This window comes from Strix aluco, chromosome 9, assembly GCF_031877795.1.
Source record: "Strix aluco isolate bStrAlu1 chromosome 9, bStrAlu1.hap1, whole genome shotgun sequence".
NCBI classification, from domain to species: Eukaryota; Metazoa; Chordata; class Aves; order Strigiformes; family Strigidae; genus Strix; species Strix aluco.
The window spans coordinates 19,050,911-19,068,841 of record NC_133939.1 but is presented as its reverse complement, the minus strand read 5'-3'; the positions used below and the strand labels follow the sequence as shown (position 1 = coordinate 19,068,841).

The 17,931-nt window shown below is 42.9% G+C and overlaps 1 protein-coding gene across 22 annotated transcripts in view; it reads left to right on the top strand.

Annotated features, from left to right (window-relative positions):
- The window catches only part of LPP (LIM domain containing preferred translocation partner in lipoma), a 348,295-nt gene that overhangs the window by 272,609 nt on the left and 57,755 nt on the right, over nucleotides 1–17,931 (top strand). For all 22 annotated transcript variants that reach the window (XM_074833994.1, XM_074833988.1, XM_074833995.1 and 19 more), the window contains one exon: nucleotides 16,021–16,190. In XM_074833994.1, coding sequence (XP_074690095.1) covers nucleotides 16,021–16,190 — 170 coding nt within the window. The remainder of the gene's footprint in view (nucleotides 1–16,020; nucleotides 16,191–17,931) is intronic.

Here is a 17,931-nt window from a genome sequence, read left to right as displayed (position 1 = left end):
AGGGGACAGCACAGGTAGGTGTATGGGTTTTAAGTTGATGAAATTAATCTCCACATTGAGCATAGTGGTTCAGTAAAACACCCTGGCAATAACAGACACCTTTGTAGAGAGTTTAGAGGTGTGGATGCAGTAATCTTCCAAAGCATAAGACACTGTCCACAGCTAAAGACAGGAAGCTGGATTTGGGATGTGAGTTACTTTCTCTCATAGATCCTTCCAAATTACTGTCCCAGCCACGCTAAACTATTTGTTTACAGCTGTGAATCAGGCTGTATTCAGTTAGCAGCAGTGTTCAACTTTAATATACAATTGCCTCAACAAATTCTGGTTCCAGGCAGTATCTTGAGAGGTTAATAACTTACTATCTGCTAAGCGCGTGTTCTGATTCTGTCTGTGCTGTCAGGGACAGACTGGGCAGATGATGTGCAGCATTTTATGTGAGGGCAGGTTGGAAGTAGGGAGACACTTTGTGGGGGTTTTGGCTGGTTTTGTTGTCATTTAAGGTTACGCTCTGAAAAACTCCAGCTTTTAAAATGCCACTATTTCCTCATTATCTGCCTGTCCTGAAAGGCAAATGAATTCAGGTGCTGACTTCCAAAAAACCCGCAGAAAGCCTGAAGTCTTTTACCTTGACTTTTCTCTTGTGTTGATGAATGGCTGGTACATGACAATACTGACTTTCCACCTGTTTTTAATGTGGGAATTGTGATCACATGAGCTAAGGAATTGTGTCTGACTGAGCTGTCCTGGAGGGACACATTTGGAAGGGACTCTAATGATGGGTCATTTATGCTCTGCAGAAGACTGTCACATGCAGTCAGCTCTTCTGGACAGGAAAGTCCTGGCAATTGTCATTGCCAACGTGGAACTAATTCTGGTCATGTGTTCTTCTTATCTCCACGAGCTGGGCAACTGCTTCTCATTTCTGTCCCGTGGCTGAAATTAGTGAGAATCCTAAAATACATATATATTATGTGTGCATATTTATGTAGTGCAGGATGCTACATGGACCCTGGATTCTAATAGCATTCCCTTCTTTCCCATTCTCCATCTCAACATGTCGCATCAACCGATCCAGCTTTCAATGCCTACATGGTCTCGTGAAGTGTAACTATCTCCAGCGTTGACAAATCTGATGTGTGTGTTTAGAGGAGGGAAGAAGGTGTAGAGGGAGGACAGGGCTAGGAAGGGTATGGCTACAATAAGAGTAGATGCTTGAGTGGGACACTTTTAAATATTCCTCATTTACCTGTATATGTCTAAAAACATGGGCTTTTTCTAAAGATAAAATGGCAAAGCACAGACTTCAATGTACTGTGCTTGTGTAATTCCATTAGGCCACTTCTGATGCTGAAACAACCATAACCTCTATTCTATGTATACTCAATTTCCATGCAAGGCAACAAGAAGAGAAGGGGAGTGAAAAAGGGAGATTGCTTATGGTCAGAATTATTTCCAGTGTTTTTTCACAGGCATAATTCAAAAGGTGAAGAAAGTGGAGCATGTGCGCTACAGCTGTGTGCAGCTGGTGCGTTGCCATCTCTGTGGCATCCCTCCTTCAGAAGGGCGGCTGAGGAGAGCCAGAAGGGCTGTGTCAGTTATATGGCCAGCTCCTAGTGAAAGCTGGTCATTTAAATTCTCAGTCTCTTTCTGCACTGCTGTCTCTATTCCGAGTGAGGAATGGAAACTGCTCTGTTTGCTCATATACTTTCAGGTCTAGGCAGAAAACTGTGCAGATAACACAAGTTTCAGGATCCTCAGCAGGAGATTCAGAGGCAGACACCTAAGAAGAGGCCATCCCCAAGCTTAGGGCAGAGGGACATTTCTGTTCTGGCATTGCAGATCTGTGCCCTGAGCTAGCCCTGGTCATGCCATGTTCATAAGTAAAGGGCTTTGTTCATAAGGCCCATTGATCTAAGTGTGGCTTGGTCTTTTAAACAAAAACAATACTTCATAGAAAGCCAATTAGTCTTGGGATCTTGGTGGTTTTTCTGTTATTTCTTTACTCACGCCATTGGGTGAGGAGCCATAACTAAGCTGTTTCAGGTCTGCCCAAACTCAGCTTCCTTCTGTTTTTTACAATTGGAAGGTGTTCATGCACAGCCTCACTGCCCATTGCCCTTTGCAGAACAACTTTCTTTCATTTAGGATGGATAAGGAGAAGGCTGACCTGTGGCCTTGAGTCTCTCTTATAAATGACCAAAGTCCTGAGACTGAATAACAGCTGTTAGGCAGCAAGTAGGAATGGTGTGCATCCAGCAAATGTCTGATTACAAGAGCTGTTCTGGCCTTGCAAAATTGCAGCTGTTCGGAAGAACAAGTAACATTTTACAGGATGATGTTTTGGAGCATGGTCTAATTGTGACGTATAGCGGGTCACATCTCAATAGGTGTGCGTTGACTAGAAGATGTGCGAACTGACATCAGCTTGTCTAGAGGTCTGGCTAAGTATAGCCTAGGCTCTCAGGAGATCAGTGTGTGCAGTGGCTTCATGCTTGTGCTCTGGGGACACAGGAGAACAAAGCAATATGTAGTGGAAATAATATGATAAAATGAGATATTTGTAGTGTTTCCCCCGAGCAAGTGTTTTACTAGTTCTGTGTCCCTCTTAGCTAGGCATATCCCATCATGACCCTTAGTACCTCAGACAGGGCTCATCTGCAGGAAAAGAAGTTCCTAAGTCTTTAGTCTGTGGTTTCCAAAATGGCAGTCTATCTCTTTCTTGTTATGGAGAGGTTGCTTTGACTTTCTTGTGAAGCAGTACTGGAAGTCAGACTATTTGCAGGTGTTCTAATGTTTGGACATGGATCTGAAGCTTAACTCAAATGCTTCTGGAGTCACCTGGTCTAGAACATGGGTTGGAGACTTCCCAGGAGCCGCATAATGCATGTTATTTCACAGGTCCTCATCTGTTGAGAGGCTGCAAAGGGGATGCTTAGAACAGTGCAAAACAATGAAAGATATTTCCAAGATGTTTGAAGTCTCAAACATTTGCATTGGGTCTCATGTTGCTGCAGTTCTCTGTTTTGGATGCTCACGTTTGCAAGTTGTAGGCTTTCACTGGGACGAAAATCTCCCACACGGTTTCCTATGCTGGGGTGTGAATAATAGCTTCCCCAGTTTACCCATCACATCTGACTTTGTCAACATAACAAAGCTTCATCATTTTAGGTGCAAATGGAAACCAACTTACTTAAAGCAGCGTTGGCTTTCTGGGATTGGTCATATAAATTCAAAAGTACCTGAAGTTGACTAAGTTTACACCAGTTAAAATCAGTCTTGGGATAAACTGAAATAAGTGTCTCTACACATACTTCAGATCTAAATTTGGAGGTCTAGTAGATTTCAAATGATTCTGTTATCACATGTAAACAAGTCCATCAGTTTTCCCTACTGTCATACCAAAGTGCTTAATGAGGATTAAATATGCTTACCATCTTCACAGTGAACTCCCATGTATGTAGGAAACCAGCAAAGAACACTCTGAAAGTTCAGAGCACAGTGATTTGCCATCTTTGTTCGTATGGAGGTTGCCGTCACTGTTTCGGGATGTTCAGGAGGTTTTTCAACACCAATTTTGTGGCAAATGCTTATAATCCCCACTGATTATAGCCTTTTCTAATGCCTGCTTAAGGACATTGGACTGGCAGGACTCATCATGACCTCTGAATATCCGATCGGTCCTTTTCAATTGGTTCAGCCCTGTTACATAGAGGGAAAGCTTTTGGGGTTTCAGTTTCCATCAGTGCAAAATTCTCAGGTCAAGAATTGTGTGAATAATTCAGGAGACCGGGATTGGTGCCCTTCGTGCGGAAGCCAATTTAGAAAGAACCTTCCATCTTAGAAATGTGATGAGTAATACATTGAGCGCGCCTTTGTAGATGCTGATCAGAGCCTCCTCATGGAGGACTTCAGGTTAAATGTCAGGACATTCTGTATCATGATAAATATGGATCAGAACCCACATTTCCTATGTCTCCTACTGCTAGTCAACAGGCTCTGGAGTCTAAACTACCACCTCAGACAGAGCAGTCTTAGGGCCGCTAAAGAGCTTGGCTTTATGGTGTGTGGGTTTTTTTAACTTATTATTTTTTAAGCCTTGCTAATTATGAATCAAAATCTGTAGGATGTGTGAGAGTGACACATGCAATTGTGCAGATGGGTTTTCCACATACTTTCTTTAAATAAAATAATAATTTTTATAAATATGTATCTCATATTTTACACTAATTAACTTCTAATGGAGACCAAGCAAGAAAACTTTTGTCTCCTTTTCCATAAAGCTCTAAGAATGTGACAATCAGGTGAGAATAATGATCTATGGATACTTGATATCATATTGCTGCATCATGGACTCCTGATATGCAGTGTGTGCCACAGGGAGGTCATTTTGAAAATAGTTTAGAGAGTTATCGGTATTACTTTCCATCTACCTCAGCCAGTAAAAGCAGGTCCCATGACCCAAAGGATAACCAGAATTGTAATTATTGTGTAATTACATGAGTATAATTAATATGGTGTCACCAACATCAGACGTTATTTTAAAAGGACTTTTGCTCTCAATACCAATGTCACGTTTTAAGGTTATGACATGTTTGATAATCCTGAGAAGAAACAAATATTGCATGTCCCCTCCAAATGGGAGTGCCTCTTCATCCCAGGTTGTAAAGCTCCTGTTACTTGTCCAAGAGAGTAAACAAATACTGGACCTTGCACCTGGTTGGAAAAGTCCCAGATTTTGGGGCAAAGAAGGAAACCTCTGTCCAGTAGGATGCTTTAATGAGAAAAAACAGATTTAGTTGATTCCAGCTGCTGAGAACTTTGGAGTGATGGAATTCAGTGCAAGGGATGGCAGATGGTCGGTGTACAGGTGAGGCGGTTTCCAGTGCCTGATGGATGTGATTTATGGCAGGGCTGCTGTCAACACACAGACAGCGCATGTTTCAAAACAGCAAGGAAGCTTTGGGCCGGTGCCGGATTGTGAAAGGCAGGGTTTTCAAAAGACCGTAAATAAATGAGGTGCTGGTTGAAATTTGGTGGGACATCTTCTTCTAATGCCATCAGACACCTTTGAAAACCCTAGGCCTCAAAGCTGTTGGGGATATGAGAGCTGCCATTTGTTCAGGACTCTACTCTTTGTGGGATCCAGCCTTTCTCCACCCTTCTTTTTTTCTTTTTTTCACTTTTGGCAGGGGGAAGACAGGTTCCCTCCCTGTTTCTTGTTTTTTGTCAGACGTTTTTCCTCAGGCAGGCATGCGGAAGGCATGCCAGGTTGGTAGGCCAGAGCCATTGGCACGGGAAGCATCTCTGACTCAAAACTTTGCCATTACTCAGACGTTTTCACCTTCTCTGCTGAACAGAGCCTTTGGTAAAAATCACTTCATGCCACCACCCTCCCAGTTATGCAGCAAGGCAGAGACAAGCTGCTGAATACCAGCTGGAGCACAGCCAGGCTATGGAAGAGTGAATTAAGTCATTCATGCCCAGCAGCGGGTGTGATTTTTGGCTAGGCTTGAGTCTGGTGAACATACTAATGGCGCCTGTCCTGGGCTTATGAAATGGATTGGCTGGGCTGGGGGACAGAAGTGTTTTGAAGTGCCCTTGTGCAACATGGAAGCAGTTGGAGGTAAAAGTCATTGGGAAAGGGGACACTGTTTGCATTGTCTTTGTTGAGCATCTAACATCACAGGGCCTTGACCCATCGCTTGGGACTGCTTTCGTGCTGAAAGCAGCAAACCTCAATGTAGTCCTTTGGGAACACAATAAAAGACAACAAATTTTTTGACCTAGATGTAAAGTCTGCTGTCTGTATCAGTGTGAGTCTTAGCTGGTCCCTTCTGACTGCACCCTCAGTTCAGCTCTTAAAAAAGCAGGAGCTAAGTAGAATTTGATCTACATATGTTTGCACTGAGCAGCAGCATGAGCCTGTGGGCAGCTGGTCGCTGGTCCTCCCCACCTGGAGGAGAGTGGGTGGAAGGAGATGCATGAACCGTTGCATAACGAACACCAAGCATCTGAATAGGAGACCAACTTGTCTGGCCTCCAGATCTGCTCTGTTTGCAGCCACTGCTTATGTACGGGGTCGGGTGCAGCAGCCCCTGAAACTACCCTCCACTGCTCTACCAGCAAGTCTAATCTCCTGAGTCAGTGGGTGAGCAGGCTGGGACAGCACGCTCAGAGAGACACCTGCAAGGGGGCCCAGACGGGTCAAGGAGAGCTGCCCCCACCTACCGACTGGTGGGGGCTTCCTCTACTGGTCCTCCCAGTGATTGCAAGGTATTTTTTGTGGCTTTCCAAAAGAGGATCCTGAAATCTGGTGCAGCATTATAGAGTGAGCCCAGCAGACCAGGAGATCACGCAGGAAATCCCTCCCTACCCATGGCCCTTGATGAGGGTGGGAGGAGGAGTGATTTCTGCCTCCTATCCTGCCTTTCTTTCCCCACAGGAGGTCCAGACAAGCACGTTGTGTGCTGTCATATATTTGGTCCTTCCACTGTCCAGGGCTTATCATGCAATGTGGCTTTGCAAGTGTAAGTGCAAAGGGACCTAACTCAGTGATTGTTGCTGTTGGGATGACCAGAACTGCCAAAATTTGTCTGATCCACAGCTCTGCCAGCAACAGTTTGCCTCGCTAAGGTCCTTCCCGGGGGGGCAAAACCCCACAATATCAGCTTTGGGATAAGTTGCCCAGAGAGAAGTTTCCTGCCTGTCTCACTAAGACTTAGTTGATACCCTCAGCTTCACAGGGGGTTTAGTGAAGAGCTGCTGAGGTTGTTCTCTGGGTGCCATGTAATAGTAAGGTCTCACTGAAAAATAAGATTTCAATGTTAGTGATGTGTTCCAAGGAGAAGAGTCATCTTTGTTTCAAAAACTCTTATTTTCCTATGAAAGTAAAATAAAAGAAGAGCTTCCTCACCTTTTGAAAGCATTGAAAACCCCCCCTTTCTTACAGCCTTTACATATTTTACCCCATTTTTATTTAGGAAAAAAAGAAGTTTTTGTCTCTTGCTTTTTTAACATCCTATGTGTGGTCAGTTTTCCCTGAAGGAGAGGAGTGATGGCACAGGAAGGTGGGGGACTTTTGTGAAAATAGGCATTTTTTTAAATTATTTTCTTTTTACCAAATGAATTGATTTGCATTCCTTATATAGTTAAGCATTTGTCGCATGGGTTTTTTTGTGCAAACCAGTGCTTGGAAAGCCTCGCCCCCAAACACAAACATCTTTTTAATTAAAAAAAAAAAAAAAGAAAGAAATGTTACTTCTTTCCATCCAACTCTATACTTGCAACTTAAAACTAATTTTCTTAATGATATCCATGCCTAGCATTAAGCCCAGTCTGGGAGCAGTAGTGAAAAGAAGCAAAAGAAGCAGGTAGCAAGGAGTGCCCAGGAAGCAACATGGGACATGGCACCCTGTTTGCAGTGTTGGAGAGCCAGGGGGAAACAGGGCCTGGAGGAGGAATTGCTGTTGCTTCCAGAGACAACCTCCTATGCCCTGGCTGAGAGCGCCTGGCAAAGCTATGCAGACAATACTCCTCCGTTTCCCGGGCTGGGGCTCTTCAGTGATATACAACTGTAGTCTCTGTCATCTGGCAACTTTCATCAGCATTAAACAAAACATTTCTAAAGGAAATATGAAGGAAATATATACAGTGCATTTTACTCTCTCCCTTGCATTTCCTTGACTGATCAGCAAAGGGAGGAATGTTTCCTCTCTCACAATCTTTTTTTCATCCCCTTTCTTTTGTCTCCAGATGTTACTGAGGCTCTATTTCAACCCCTTTGCACATGGTAAAACATGTGCCAAAAAGTTGACACAATGTAACCAAAAAAATACAACACACACACACACACACACAAAAAAAAAAAGCAAAGCATGCTGCAAAAGATGTATTTGGGACCTTAAATATTGTAGAGCATCACTGACCCCCACTGGGCTGGGACACTCACTGCAGATCACCCAAGGTGGGGGCCTGGTACTCATCAATGTGTTGGGCACACGGTCAGATCAACATTTGCCTACATTGCAAGGTGCCTTCCCTGGGGAGTGAAGTGGGGGGCAACTTTGCTTTAGGTTTCGTGAAGATCACACTTTAGAAGCTTCCCATACAACTGGGGTAGACTAAACCAAGCCCATACATGTTCTTTATGTCCATTGTGGGTAGAGTAAAAAGTCATTGGCTTAGATTACTGCAAGGGACATTTTGGTTGGATGGAAAGAAAGGCTTGCCTAGTGGTAAGGTTAAGTACTCACTGAAATTTTTTGCCCAAGTTGTTGGTGAAGTCTCCATTGCTGGAGGTTCTTGGGAACAGGTTAAACAAGTATCTGTCAAGAATGGTGTAGAGTTGATCCTGCCTTTGAGACAGTATGATAGTTTCCGTGACCTCTCAAGATCCTGTTCAACTTGAATTTTTACAACTTTGTGAGAAAATCAGGAGTGCTCTTCTGAACCTTTATTTTGTGGCAGTGATGCATTGTGGTTGCAATAATTTAGGAAGGTACCTCTGCCAATTTGGTAAGAACTCATCATAATCTGCTTATATCAGAAACAAGCTAAATTGTCTCTTGTGTCCCAGAGAGTTGAGGAGAGGGTGATGTAGACATGTAAGGGACAGCGACCATAACCACATGAATGCTGAAGGAAGCACAGGCCTCTCTTCCTCTCTCATTAAACAGAGGACAATAGCAGAGGCACAAAACTCTTCATGCTCAGTTGATACATGGCTCAGCCAGGCTGCCAGAGAGCCACAGCATGGGCCATGCAGGGAGCATGTTCCTCCTGCCAGGGAGGGGATTCCAGCAGGAATGCTGGGTGCTCCCTCTGAAATGGAGGAGCTTTTGTTCTGCAAGCCTGTCTCACCATCAAGCCTTTTCAGAGATGGTTTTGTGGTTAAAGAGACTAGGCTGGGATTGAGAAGATGCAGTCTGAGTTCCTGGCTCCGTCACAAGCTCCTTGTGTGACCTTCAGAAAGTTATTTAACCTGTGTGGGTCTCAAGTTCCCCACCTGCATGTTAGGTGTCCTAACAGTCCTTCACCCTCCTGGGGTGTTAGAAGGATTCACCATGAGATCTAGTGACTGGCTGGGATAGTAACCTTGTGATGAGCAGCATGGAGAAGCATTTGAAAAGGTACAGTAAAGTGTTAGCAGCATGAGCCTGCACAGTGCATTTGCTGTGTGGAGTGGAATGGGACCTCTGGGGCATACTGAGAATGTGTCAGGTTTGCAGCCAAGCAAAGTGAGAATATGAAGTTGTATTGTGGTTGGAGGAGAGGGGTGCAAACAACAGGAGAGTGCAGCTACTGCTGGACAAGCACAGTACAAATGACAAGGAGGTCACTGCAGAGACTTGTAAATCTGGAGTACAAGTGCAACACAGTTAAAACAGAATAACCAGGACACAGTAATTAAATCATGGCCTTGGATTTAATTTATGAAGTGTTACAGGCACACGTTACAGCATGAAGCTCTGTTTACTGTGAAAGATTGTGTTTTCTGATGTCTGGTGAAGAAGAGGGAATTAAGATTGATCTGTCTCGTGTCCAAAGACCGTGTAAGAAAAGTGATGCATACAGCCTGCTACTGTCAAATGGCGAAACTTAAAGCTTGGATCCTGGCACAATAAACCGTTGCCCAAGGGCTTCCCACTCAGTGAGAAGTCTGAGTTCAAAAGTAAAAAAAGGGTAGGTAAGGAAGGCAAGGATGAGATGAGAAAAATACCATAGTTTCCTACAAAATGCACAAACTACCTTTGGGTTTCCCTTTGTGTTGCTACTGCAGTGTCCTGAGTGCCAAAATGTTGGAATAACTCTGGGACAAATATAATCAGTGCATCTTTCCCTAACATAATCACAGTTGGACACATACCTCCCATGCTCCACAGGAAGGGAATAAATCCTCTCTTGTGGATCAGTGATTCCTATTTTATTCCCTTTGGACAAATCAAGGAACCCAGGACCCCTTGTGTGCCTATGAGTTTCAGGACCTCTACTGCTGAGACTGAACTTGATTAAGGTGTACTGGCAGTTAAGGCCTGCTGTTACACTGTTATCCTGGTGGATTAACTTGTGCACCTGTATCCCTTTAAATTGGAATAATTGTGCCTGTCTGACATAGGTGCCCTGAGGAATCTTATGTGCTTGGGAAATGCTTGAAAACCCTTGGATAAAAGTCACTAGGAAAGAAGAGGGAGAGAGGGGAAAATCTTGTTACATTGTTGACTTATGGTCAACGTTGTCCTCGAAATGCTGTTTTGTCATCAATATTTCTTCATTAGGAATAATGATTTTTCCACATTTACTGCCAGCTGATTCAAAGCCATCCAAAAGCAGAATGTGTCATGAATCTCTAAAATGCATTTGCTGGCGAACTCTAAACAGAGATGATTAGAGAAATAACGCAGCGGAAATACTGGGTGTCTTGAGGCTGCCAGGGGAACTTTTAGCGAGAGATTTTGTTCAATGTATTTACGTATTTTAAAAAATGTTCTCAGTACACTTTTGTAAAGGCAGTATGCTGTATTTCTTTAGTTCTTTCTTGCATAGTGTATCAGGGCTGCAGTGAGAAATGGGGAATACACTTAGCTGATCAAGGGGAATTGTGTAATTGATAGGCACTGAGGATATGACCTTCTGGTATATTCCCACAGTACAGTTAGGTGGGAAGCAGTTTTTTCCATCATGAAGTTTTTGAGATATCAACATTTTTTTCCCTACATTTCAGCAAATGCAGAACCTTCCTACTTTGATGCTTTTATCAGAAAATTATCCCCTATCTCCTCTCCACATAGAATACATGCTTTGAATTAATGAATTTAAACCTTTTGTAAAGAGGTTTGCACATTTTCTCTCTGCTTTCTTTACTTTTAGTATCTCTAGTTATTGCCTGAATTGTCTGTTAGGCACTGTATATCACATAGCAAGAGATGGTCGGTGCCCCTGATGGCTTAGTGTCTAAGTAGGTATGACAGACAAATAATGCTGTAGCCTAAAAAAGGCTAATGCAGTCCTTGGATGTACAAACAGGAGCATCTCAAGCTAGCTGGATGGAGTTACATTACCTCTGTATTTGGCTTCAGTATGATTGCTATCAGAATATTATGCCATAAGCATTAGAATGGCATGTACCTGTTCCATCATCCATCTTCAGTGGTGGATGTTTGTCTGATGGGCTCACATTCTTAATCTGACACTTAAAAGTGACTCATGTCCCAGATAAGGTTGGACATCCTGTATCTAATTCCTCATCTCCAGATCACACCCAAGACTCTGGCCAAATCTTAAGAATCTTGCTGAGTAACAGCTCAGATTATGGCCTTTCCTATTCATCTTCACAGATAAAACCTGCATCCAAGCTCCAGTGACCTTGAATCTCTGCAACATCCTTTTCTAAAAATGCAGTTTCTCCCTGTTCATGCACAACTAGAATGCAGCTGCAGAAATCACTCTCTAGCTTGTAACATAGGCCAGATCATTCCCGCCTCTTAATCTCTCCTCTGGTTTCATTTCTGCATCATATCAAACAGAAGCTTCTTGTCTTTACTTGCATGGCCTGTAATGGCCTATTCCCACCCTTTTTTTTCTCTAGTATTCCCCAGTGACATATTAACTCATCCTTCCTATCTGCAGGTGTCTGTGTTCAAGCACGTACGTTCCCTTTTGTGCTGTCTTTGTCCTTTCCTCAGAAGCATCCCATTAAACTTCCCTCAAACTCCCTCTGGATCCTCTTTCAAATTCTTCCTTAACCTCTTCCTTTGCCTGGCTCTCTACAGGCTCCTTGTCAACAGTAAAACGTTTAGAGTGCTGAGACCACAATTTTCCTTGCTGATCAGTTTTGTCTGGTTGCTTCTTTGTATTTCCTATCTATACCTGGTTGTTATTGCTTGTATTAGATTGTAAACTCCTGCAGTTGGGCCCTTCTTTGAAATCTGTGTTTGTCCAATAGTCAGCACAACAGGGTGGTTCCGTGGTCTGAGCAGCCAGGATCTGTGGTGGTATAAGCAAAACCCATGTAATAATAGTAATAAAATAATGAGAAGTTAGAATGTAGCAGCATGTGCAATATGAGCTCCTCTCCTCCCTTCCCTCTCTTCCATCAGATTCAAATTTCTTGTACAACAAAAGACAGTAAATGGGGTTTCAGAATAAGGTATATAGTAGGTGATGTTTCCTTTCAGCTGTTGAATTCTTTCCTTGTGATCCAGTCAGTAATAATGGTATTTCCAGCAGTTTCAGCAGGGGAGCCTCTGTGGGCACCTCTCTATGTGCCCCCAAGGTAAGACCAACATGTGGCAGCCAGGCTAGGCTGAAGGAAGGTCATGGACAAGGTTATGAACCTCTTTCATGCAAAAATAGAGGACTCCAGTCTCCCAGGCTTGCTGCCAACGTATCACCTTCTAGTTTTGCTGAAATGATCTTGAAAAAAGACCTAAAAGAGACTGAAGGGGCAAAAGAAGAATGTTGAAATGACATAGTTTCATCTTCATGCAGTTTAGTACTAATTTTGTCCTTTGTCTTTAAGCTGCCTTTTAAGTGCTGTTTGTCTCTGTGGGAAGCAAATGGGTCACGTTGTTCTATGTTTCTACTGTAATACGCTGCCTGCTATTTTTCTCTTAGATTATTTGTGTAATCTTTTTTGTGCAATCTGTTTGTTCTTGAGTCTTGCAAGCTTTGCCTTTGCTACTTCTTTCCCAATAAGCAGTGCAACTTGTTCTGTATTCACTCATGGGCATTCTGCACACAACGGACTGGGTTATTTCAACCAGTGTGAAAATATTAAAATGGAGAACATGTGTGGGCACTTAATTGTGGTGAGTCCAACCACAAATACCTTCGCCCTTGGTAACTGGCACACAGGAAAAGCAGACCTTTGTTTTGTTTTTATCAGACATAATGATAGATACATTGTTTTTAGTGGGGTTTTTCTGGTTTTCTAAGGAAATGAGGCTTGTGCAATCACACCGCCTGTGTGCATGTGCTTCTCTGTCAGTTCCTCCCTCACCAATAATGCTTGAAACTAATAGCCATTTTTAACCAAATTTGAGCGAGGTGCAGGAGCTGGGGGAGGTGACCTGTTTTTACACAAGTCTTGTGAGTTCCCAGATTGCACCAAAGTCTGCAGAAGGTGCAGCCTCTAACGGCCACATCACTGCAAGCCAGATCAGCCATGTATTTGCTCATATGCCTTTACATGGATCCAGCCACCTAACTGTAAGGTCCCAAATTTGAATATTTTGGCTTACTTGCTTTTACCCTTTGGGCGAGTGAGTCAGTTGGGGGTGGTGCTAGGCACAGAGTTTGTATTTTGATTCTTACTGGAGTGGCCATGTCTCATGAAAAACATGGTTTGCTCCAGGCCACGGTGTTATAATTTGCATATAAACTTATGAAAAAGGAAGCTTTCTTTAAGTTTTCCTGTGCAAGAGTTTACAGGAGCTTTTCTGTCTGTGTACATAATAGCAGAAGCTGGACTTCTCATAAATGTAGATGGATTAAGTTTGTCACTGCCTGAATGGGAATCTTCTGTGGAAAAACCCAGAAAGAGGAAGGAAAGCCTAAGGAAATACCAACCTCAAGGGGAGAAGTTGGCCAAGACTTATGTTGTGCTGCTCTTTGGTTTGTACCTGGCCACCAGCAGTGTAGTTGGGGAATGCCTCAGAGCCGTGCAGGAATGTAGCCTCAGGGTACCTTTGGGAGGCAGAGAAGATGTCTTTATGCCCTTTGCTCAAAGAGAGAACAGAGGTAGACAGGCACCAAGTGATTTGCCAGAGATTACAAGGGTATATATTTGAGTTAGGAAACAGACCCAGGTCTCCTGACACAAGAAGTACAGCCAGACTACATATAGACAGCTTCTCCAGCAAATGGAGAGATGCCTTGGTCAAAGAGGAAAATAAATGTTGAAGTATACAAGAGCTGACTGAATTATGAATGTGAGAAGAGGAGGAGGGGAAGAAAAGATTCCCACATGTTCTACTCAGATGTTAACAAAGAAAGCTGAGAAGTGTTTGCATAGACACTACATTATTCCATGTCCAAATGCCTCATAAAAATAATACCGGATGATCACAGAATGGCACACCAGGGAAAATAAATTCTTCAGTGGAATATTCCCTCTGGAAAAACACTGTGTAAAGTAATACACTAATGGCTTTCAATTTCATGTTTTATATATAGAGATATTAACTGCTCCCCAGACGTCTCTTTATATTACAGCCCAGCTACACGAGCAGTTTGGAGAAGGCCCTGGAGCACGCTCGGTCTTGTCCGCACACAGGACCAAGCAGTGCTCTCCTGTTGTTCATGCAACTCCTGGGTTGTATACAGTAGGTTTCTTCTGCCTCCTTCCCAGAGCAGTACTGCTCCCATGGTTCTCTCCAGTGGGTTGGGATTTTTTTTCGTCTTCCTAGCCCTCATGTTTTTTTCCATTCTTCCCCCGTGCTCTGTAGCCTCACCACCATGCTGGGAACCCTGCATTCCTTCTCTGCTTGTAAAAAAGGAGTCCTCACAAGAAGTGTATGGTGGAATGATTAAAGCACAACACTGTCAGTCAAAAAGCTAATAACAAATGCTAAAGAAAGTTAAGTATAAAAACAACATTATTAATTCCTTTTGGAGGGGGTTTCCAGGCTTGTCTGGAATTATCTGGTGATTTCTCTCTCCACATTGCTCAGACTAGGAGCTGTTTGAGTCAGGAACTGTCTGTCCTGTATAATGCCAACTACAGTTACACTGTTGTAGCAAATCAGAATGATCTGGGTTCTTTTCCAAGCTTTCCTAATATATCTCAAATGTGTATATATATCATCCTGCCACATCCTGAAGGATCCAAAAGTAGCTTACACGCTTTGTTCCTTGGATGTAGCCTATTGGAGTCTGGGACAGGCAAGGAAGAAGTCATGAGTGTAGGGACATTGATGTTACACTGCGCAAGGACAGCAGCCCTGCCATTGGGATGATGAGGCATGTCCAAGTCCTTTTAGGAAGTTTTGCAGTATTTGTTTGAAAAGGCCAATAAACACACACCATGGTATGAGAGAACATTATATAGTTGCTGGATTATTTAATTATTATGAGGGACATATTATTTGTATACTCATTTATGAGTAATTCTATTTTGAACTCAGTCTGCTTTCCTGCCTGCACCTCAACTCTTGCTTCCCTTGCCCTCCTTACCACCTCAGTGACCACCCCACCCCACCTGTAGAACTTTGAAGAAGTGCAGGGTCTCAGCACTGAGGACACCACAATTATTCTCAAACTGAAGGAACACCGTTTTGAGAGGGACAAAGCCCCAGACCACAGTTGCTCTGTTGCCTTCGGTGGGGCTCTCCTGCATAGGGTGGCTGAGGTTGTTCTAAATACCTTCCATAACTTTGTGTATGAATTATTTAAAATATCAACTTTTTATTTTAAATATCAACTAGCTCAGCATCAGCATGTTAGCAAGAGCGGGAGGATTAATTCTGCTATACTGGCAAAAGCGTAAAAAGTGAAATCCTTTTGCCAGTATAATTGGCTTCATTGAGGGAATTGATTTAAGCTGTACAAGCAAAAACTACTCTTTAAATGGTAACAATTGCGCTGCCACCAGGCAGCTTTACGAGGCATCCTACCACAAAATCCTTTCATGTGGAGGCAAGACTTTAGGCACAGGTTTATCCCGCATAACTAAGAAGCTGAGGGTGACTATATGGCTGTGTTAGATGATGGCTGAATGGTTTGCATCTGGGGCTCAGACTCCTTACGATGATTGCTGGCTAGCAGCAGCAGCAGTAGAACTGATATCAGTGCAGTCTCAGGAGCCAGTTTCAAACCTCTGTAGATCTTTTCATATGGGCCAGCACCAGAGTTCCTTCCAGTGGCACTGGATATTTGCCAGTAGTGCCACAAATTGCTCTTCTGTTGACTGAGCTGCCATGTCCCCCTTACCCACTATGCAGCACAAGCTTGTGGGAGGACTTTCTCTGCAGTTGAGACCAGGAGCTTGCTTTAACTCATGTCCTTTACCTTTGGTGACAGGCCGCTGTGCCCGCTGTGGGGAGAATGTTGTTGGGGAAGGCACTGGCTGCACGGCCATGGACCAGGTCTTCCATGTGGAGTGCTTCACCTGCATGATGTGCAACAACAAGCTGAGGGGACAGCCTTTCTACGCAGTGGAGAAGAAAGCCTACTGTGAACCCTGCTATATTGTAAGTACTCACTCTTGTTTGCACCCTGATTTTAATTCACGGACATTGGAAACATTGATTTCTTTTACTGCTGTACAGTTGCCTTACAGTTAAAACCTGACAATCCCATGGCAGTACTGTGGGCACCATTTTTTCCATGGTCTTCAGAACTCTGATCATTTCTGCTTCCTGGGTGAATTTCATTTCCTGGTCTAACCTATCTCTGAAATGAAGTGACCAAAGCAGGGGAAAGAAGTGCTTTTTGTGATTAAGTCAGCTCTATAAGGAGCAGACTACGCAGTGATTTTTAAGCGGCAGTGTTGCTCTCAGAAGCTTTCTGTGTTGAGAAACCTGATACTAAAATGCTTACAGACTGTAGTGCCCACTGATATTAAGGAGGTGGGATGGAAGGTAGCACTAAAACTTCTAAAATCAAGACCTTTGCATTGCTTGATGGAAGTCCTTCTAGTGAACTAAGTCTTTGGATTGGATACCTTTTGAAGCTTACCTTACCCTAAAATTTCATTTCATGCCTCCAACAAGCTCTTAAAGCAAACAATTAACAGTTGCTCTGAGGAGCTGCACCTTTTAAGACGCTGCCATAGGAGCTAGTTGGAACCAGTTACACAGTTGCGAATTAAAAGAAACATCACATAATGTGCCTGAGGCCTTACCTTGGTGTGACTTTAGCATACAGTATATAGGGATAATCCTTGTAATTTAGAATGAGAAAAGCACCAAAACATTCTTAAAGCATTGATAGGTCTTTCTCTAAACCCGCAATTCAAAGTTCTTTTTATAAACACTGAACCTGAGATCCTTCCAGAATTGGATTTGCACTTCTGAAAGTAGAAATTGATGCTTTTCTTGACATTTCTGGTATTCCAATGGTAATTAAAGAAATAATAAGTATTTCTGAAAAGGCCACCAATATTCCGTTATTCCTTCTGTTTCTGCAGAGCCTTTGCGGTAGGATTATTGCTGAATATAAAAAGGGAAGGTTCAGTCTTATTTACAATGGCAGTGATATATGGGCCTTGTTAATTGGCTTTTAAAAACTAAATGATCTTTTGATGGAATATGTACCTTTTAAACCATTTCCATTTTTGTTTGCACTAAAATGATTGCACCATAAAAAATTTAAGGTTTATTTCGTGGCAAGTTTGACCATGTGCAAAGCACTGGAGACTTTAGGAAGGTGCATTCATAATATGTATGACTGGAAAAACTTTATGTAACTGGAATTAAACATTTCATTGACTTCAGGCAGGAATTGACTTCATCTTCTTGGAGATTGATGCTTTCTTTTCCTCTTTTTTAAATCAAGCACGCATTCTACACCACTCATCTTTAGTTTGGGAAAACATCTGCATTAACCACTGTAGTAATGGTTTAAGATTATTTAATCCCATTACTTATACACTTCATTAGCCTGAGTGAATTGTTGGCAAGGGTTCAGTAAACTTCCTACATTGGGAGATAAAAGGATAAAAAAGGAAAGGGAGAAGGATTCTGTTCCTCATTTTCTTTCAAATTTATCTTCTATCTATTTAAGGGATAAAGGAACGATAATTGCCTGGTTGCATCTGCGTTTGTACGTTCTGCAATACGGCTTTGCAGCTCTAAGTACAGAGGAAAGAGTAAACGTTTAATAGCTTTCTTATATATAACCAGAAGGGGCCTTTAAATGTTTATCCATGCAGTCCACAAAAACCTGGTTATGGACTTAACCCAAAACACGTCTGGATCCATCTGCTGCTGC